This window comes from Scylla paramamosain, chromosome 25 (assembly GCF_035594125.1).
Source record: "Scylla paramamosain isolate STU-SP2022 chromosome 25, ASM3559412v1, whole genome shotgun sequence".
Classification (NCBI taxonomy): Eukaryota; Metazoa; Arthropoda; class Malacostraca; order Decapoda; family Portunidae; genus Scylla; species Scylla paramamosain.
The window spans coordinates 13,995,288-14,001,773 of NC_087175.1; the positions used below are offsets into that span (position 1 = coordinate 13,995,288).

A 6,486-nucleotide genomic window follows, 5' to 3' on the forward strand; every position below is an offset into this window, starting at 1 on the left:
GATGGGTCTCTTCGTCTGCCATGCACGCCTCTATCAATATCAATAACATGCCCTATCCCGTTCCCAGGAAAACACACACGTGTCTTGCGCCACCTGTCTCTAAAAAAATTAACATGACTGTTCCCAACAACCACTTTTATCTGAAGGTACGGAATGGGCGACTGCTTTAATCTTCTGAACCTTCTTCGCCTCCTGCTCCTCCTCCTGCTCCTCCTCTTTCTCCTCCTCTTCCTGCATTACACACATCTTCGGAAGGTGAGAAGCTCCTTTGTGGATTTTCCAACAATAAACATGCTTCCAGGAGATGCTTTGAGATTCAGCGACTTTGTGGAAAAGAATGAGTTGAAAGAGTTAGGACTGCTGGAATGTGTTTCAAATGCTTAGGCAAAGGACACATTGCTAGAGGGTGTTATGCCAGGTGTCAGAAATGTAGTAAAAGTGAACTTGTAAAATGTGAGTTAATAAAAGCAGCTCAAGAACTAGCTGTTGATAATAGTAATAGAGAAACAAGTAATAGTCTGGCTACAGATCTTGCTGGAGTTTCCTTGTCTAACATTTCAGTTAATATATTAGATGTGTACTATACTACAAACTACTCAGGTGAGAGTTATAGGAGCAAATGGTGTCCTTCATAAGGCCAAGTTGTTGTTTGATAGTGGCTCTAGTAGGACATATGTCAGTAGTAGACTTGTCAAGAAATGCAATCCCATGTGGAACTCCAGCAAACCCATTTCTTATTTAGTATTCTTCTAATACAAAACAGTGCAAGCTGTTTGATCTGAAGGTTCTTGATTGTAATGATGCACCACACAAGTTAACAGCTGTAGAGATTCCTGTGATATGCCAAACCTTAGTGAGAACCATTATGCCTGTAGGTATACTATGCAAATTTCCTGTGCCTCTTGTAGATGACTACCAGAGTGATTCCTATATGGATATAGATATACTAGTGAGTCAGGATGCTTACTGGAAATACTCGTATATAATGTCTAATGAATCTGTCCAAATGGGGGATGTAGTGGTCCAAAAATCATTGTTTGGGTGGGTATTGTCAGGTGCTTGGAATGCTGACACTAGTTCTAAGGTACCAGTAACCTCTCTACAGATGTTATGTATTTCTAAAGTTTATGATTATGATGTGAGCAAGTTTTGGGACTTGGAGTCTATAGGGATACAGTCCAAGGAATCATATCATAAGTTTGATCCAGATGCTGCTTTGCAAGAGTTTTCACATAATGTTTCATATGCTAAAGGCAGATATGAAGTGTCATTACCATGGAAAGGTGATTCCTTGAAAGGTGCCTTACTGAACAATGAGAAACTTGCTATGAAGAGACTGGATAAGTTACATGCCAAACAAGATAAAGATGTCGAGTTGAAAACTGCACATTACAAGGTTTTTGAGGACTATGTGCAAGAAGGTATTATTGAGGAAATCCCTAGTAATGAGTTAGTCTGTGAGAATCCTGTCTTTTATATGCCTCACTGCCCTGTGGTTAAATAAACTAGCAATAGTACCAAGATGAGACCTGCATTTGATGCCTCAGCCAGTGGATATATTGGAATTTCACTGAATGATTGTCTTTGGAAGGGCCCATCACTCAACCCAGATTTAGTAGAAGTGATGATCAGGTTTAGAAGATGGCCTATTGCTCTTACTGCTGTTACCAAGGCCTTTCTACAGTTGTGTGTGAAAAGAGGAAACAGAGATGTACACCGTTTCTTGTTGAGAGATGAGGACGGGATTAAATACATGAAATTCCTGCGGATTCCCTTTGGAAACACTGCCGGCCCGTTTCTATTGAATGCCACAATAAAGCATCATTTGGAGAAGTATCCATGTACTGAAGTAATACAAAAAACTCAAAGAGGATATGTATGTATATAACTGGCTGAGTGGTGCTGACAGTGTGGAGAAGGCTGCCTGCAAATTTAGAGAGGTTTGTGAGGTTTTGGCACATGCTGGCATGCCTCTGACTAAGTGAGTTTCAAACAGTAAATTAGTAGCTTCCATGTTTCAGAATAAAATTGATCAAGCACATAGAGATGAAGCTACTTAAGTGTCAGGCCTACATTGGTGTAACACTTCTGATGAGTTTTCTTTTGAAGGATTAGATTTGAACACTCAGACTGAGCTGACATATACCAAAGGAAGCATGATGAGCATGATTGCCAAGATCTTTGACCCTCTAGGTCTTATTAATCCCTTTGTGATGTTTGACAAAATACTTTTTTTCAAGATATTTGGAGGCTGGGCCATCAGTGGGATGATAAATTACCTCAGGACGTGAAGCATAAATCTGCAGCATCTCTCAGGGATTGGAAGATGGACAGATGTTATTTTCCTTTTCTTAAATGGAATAGCCTTACTGATGTAGAACTTCATGCCTTTGGAGATGCTTCAGAAGAAGGTAATGGTGCCTGTGTATATATCCGTACCTGCTTACCAGATGGTGACTACAGGGTTGCATTAGTCATTTCAAAGTCTAGAGTGGCACCTATTAAGACAATAACTCTGCCCAAATTGGAGTTGATGGGGGCTTTATTGTCTGCAAGATTAGTGAGCTTTGTGAAGCATGCCCTCCATCTAAGCATGAATGTCAAAGTATTTTGCTGGACTGATTCACAAATAACTCTAGCTTGGATTAAAGGTGACCCTCTTAAGTGGAAAATGTTTGTTGCAAATAGAATAAAAGAAATTCAAAGCTTAACTCCACCAAGTTCTTGGTATCATTGCCCTGGACTTGAAAATCCAGCTGATTTAGTTTCTAGAGGTGTCTTAGGAGATCAGATTGTGTCAAGTAAATTGTGGATGTGGGGAACATCGTGGCTCGCTGAACCTCTTAGTATCAGTATAAAGGAATCCGAGTCAATTTGTACAAATGAGGAGTATTAAATAGGACGGTTCAGAAGTTACATAACTTGGAAGTATCTAGCCATGACTTTACTAATGTTAATGAGACTGCCCAAGATTTACCTTATATTCACTTCCTGAGACAGCTGCTGAGATTCATACTCGCTCTAGTAGGTCTGTTAAAGTTCCAAGAAAACTTGACTAGTAACTTCAATTGATGTTCAAGTTGACAGACTAGTTTCTGAGGCTGTGAATAGTATTTCCCAAATGATATGCATCCTTCAATTTTTTACTACCGCTTTGGACCCTTTTCTGGGACTGGCATCTCAGTGGGCTTTTTTTAATATTTTTTTATTTATTTTTTTTTAAATTTTTGTTGCCCTTGGCCAGTGCCCCTCCTACATAAAAAAAAAAAAAATTAATTCAAGATTGATGCTTTGCGCTCAGGAATACAATTGTCATATTTGATAGGAGTGCTAGACTCCTATGGTGGGGAGTATGTTGAAGTTAGTTATAAGTTATGTGAGTCTTCCATGTAAAGTACAGTTTTCTTTAGTTACTCCATATATTTTTGATAAATGTAACAGTTTAAGCTCAGATTACTGAATACTTTATTTTCCTTTATTATAATTAACTTCATTTAGTTTCTATGAGTCAAGTTTTATTTTCTTAGTTAACCTGAGCTAGGTACATTTGTCTGTACGAGTTCCTATCGACCAAAATAAAGGGAGACGCAGAATGGCGTATCACAGCAGCCACTACCAACCTTTCTCTACTCTCTGTTCACCTCCAGATTTTCGCCACGGTGTTGTCATTCAACAATAAGGAAGCCGTGACCTAACTAGTTACACTGTGAAATCTAAAGATTTATCCACTGTATTGAAGATATGATTACAAGTAGCACTATTAGAATGTAGAATGTTAATAGTGAAATATTCTACCAATTCAAGAACACTTCATCTATATATTATCAGGTAAATGCTCCTCCTTACGAGCTTTGGAGACCCACTGTACGTTTGCAAGGAGCACCTCCGCGCCTTACCCAGTATGGAGATGGCAGAGACCCAGCCTCCGAGCAGGGAGAATGCTACAGCGATGGGTGGCATGTTTCTACCCCCTAGCAGGAACTCTTGAGTGCTGGAGCGTCCACGGTCCCTCACAGCGCTGACCACCCCGATGAGTACAGACGCTGCCAACATGATGACAAATATGGTCCAGTCCGCAACTCCGAAGTGAATGTCAGTTGTGTCTATCCTAGAAGCAGCCTCGTCCGCCTCCATGGTGATGACAGTTACCGACATGCCGGTGATGTTTCTACGAAGGACGATACAATAGTGAGCTCGTTTTCTCAACATGTAACCACTACTGCATCCTGAAGCCGAATAGAGACTAAAATACGGGTCTGTCGCTAAGGTGGTATGAAATTACTGCCCCGTCACGTTGACCACGCCACAAGTGTGACCTCAAATTAATGTGATCATTTGACTCATTAGAATTATAACCCAAAGTCAGTCTACCATGGCACATATTTTTGCTGCATCGTGGTACTCACCTCTAAAATTTATTTATTTCACATGTCTTAATAATGTATTTAAGTTGGATCGCCCTTATTCACTTTTACAAAATAAAACAATTTAAATGAAGAGATTCTTACTTAATTCATTCTTACTGTCAATCAAAATGTGAAAAGTAACTTGTAAAAAAAAATAATAATAGTAAATAATAATAATAATAATAATAATAATAATAATAATAATAGTAATAATAATAATAATAATAATAATAATAATAATAATAATAATATTATTATTATTATTATTATTTTATTAATAAGAGTAACTTTGTCTATTTTATGGTATTTTAGACTTTTCTTTCGGCTGTTCGCCAAACAATCTGATAACCGACGAAGATCAGTAACGTTGTATCAAGGCGTTCACTGCCAACGGCTAGCTTCTTATAGCCGTATATATTAGCGTGTGTGTGTGTGTGTGTGTGTGTGTGTGATAATATATATCATTGTCTCTCCTGCAGTATCCCATGTAAGACTGATAGCAAAGAATCTAGAGGTTATACAGGAAATACACGAGCTGCATCCATACTGGATGCAGCTCATAACTAAGAGTAGTTCATAAGCCGTTTGAGTAATGCAGAAAAGTTCACATCGGGTAATGAGTACTAACGCGTCGATATGTTACCAGTCGTGGAGAGGACTGGTAAGAAGTTTATGAGCTACTCATAAGTAATAATGGTGGAACAACAACAGTTCGTGGTTCCACAGCACCGAAGCATTTCGGTTAGATTTGATTAGATTTTACTTGAAAACTTTAATTCAAAGTTTTGTTAGAATTTAATGGCCGTTACAAGGGAGTGAAGATGGTTCATTTGAATCCCACGTCTGGCACACTTTTCATGCATGTGCGGGTCAGGAAGTGCTGGGTAGACCCATTGAACCTACACGGGAACAGCATGGCTCAAGGCCTCATCCAACTAAACCTACCAAACATTAATTAACGAAACTATCTTATGCCAAAGTAGTTGAGTTAGATTAGGTAAGGCTAGGTTTAGTTAAGTCTAGACTGGTTTGATTTAGTGAAATGAGTTGGAAAAAGAGCGGGGATTCATTGGGTTGTGCGATTGGCCACACCGCATATCTAAACTTGTACCCTGAAAATATAGTCTTGCTATCAGAATAATGTTTAAGTAAATAGTATAAAAAATTTGCATAACTGTAGGATTGACTCCATGCTAGCAAGGTGTACTGCTGCAGGTCGGTCCTAGACTTCTTGTGACTGTTGTTGCAAGCCGAGGTGGACAGCGTCTGCCGCCAAAGTAAAATCCACACACATTCTTTTCGAGGTATGATATATTGATAGATTCTCATTTCTGTACCTAGCGCATTAACAAAATTTATATATTTCAGGTGATTACAGCAGTGATTACAGCAGTGATAAGTGATTACAACATACCACCGTATCTCTGTTATCATGATACGAGTGTTTTTAACCAAACGTTAACGCTATTAGTAGCGGAAAATACACAGCGTCGCGCCTTCTTAGGAATAGCTCATAATCACTCACCTCATAGCAAATAGTCGCCTTATGAGTTACTCTGCATAACTCACAAGTCTAGCTCCTAGCTATGAGGAGAATTTGAAAGTTATCAGTAGCTTTAAGGGAAGGTTTTATGAAGTTTTCTGCATACCGGCCCTGTATTCTAGGAGGACGGTCCACTCAGTATTAAATTGTTGCTCTCCCCACTATGGTGGCGCCTCAAGCGACCAGAAAAATACATAATCTTCGTTCACACAAGTATTTTTTTTTCTTATGTAGGAAGGACACTGGCCAAGGGCAACAAAAATCTAATAAAAAAAAAAAAGATGCCCACTGAAATGCCAGTCCCATAAAAGGGTCAAAGTAGTGGTCAAAAATTGATGGATAAGTGTCTTGAAACCTCCCTCTTCAAGGAATTCAAGTCATAGGAAGGTGGAAATACAGAAGCAGGCAGGGAGTTCCAGAGTTTACCAGAGAAAGGGATGAATGATTGAGAATACTGGTTAACTCTTGCGTTAGAGAGGTGGAATAGGGGTGAGAGAAAGATGAAAGTCTTGTGCAGCGAGGCAGCGGAAGAAGGGG

The 6,486-nt window shown here is 39.2% G+C and overlaps 1 protein-coding gene across 2 annotated transcripts in view; it reads right to left on the reverse strand.

The window, feature by feature from the left end:
- LOC135113223 (sodium-coupled monocarboxylate transporter 1-like) overlaps window positions 1-4,239 on the reverse strand; it is a 105,013-nt gene extending 100,774 nt beyond the window's left edge. The window contains exon 1 of one of the 2 annotated variants that reach the window (XM_064028392.1): window positions 3,897-4,238. In XM_064028392.1, the coding sequence (XP_063884462.1) occupies window positions 3,897-4,209 (313 nt within the window). In that variant the 5' untranslated portion in view covers window positions 4,210-4,238. Of the gene's footprint in view, window positions 1-3,896 lie in introns of both variants that reach the window. The other variant, XM_064028390.1, reaches the window with a different exon arrangement.
- Window positions 4,240-6,486: the final 2,247 nt, after the last annotated feature.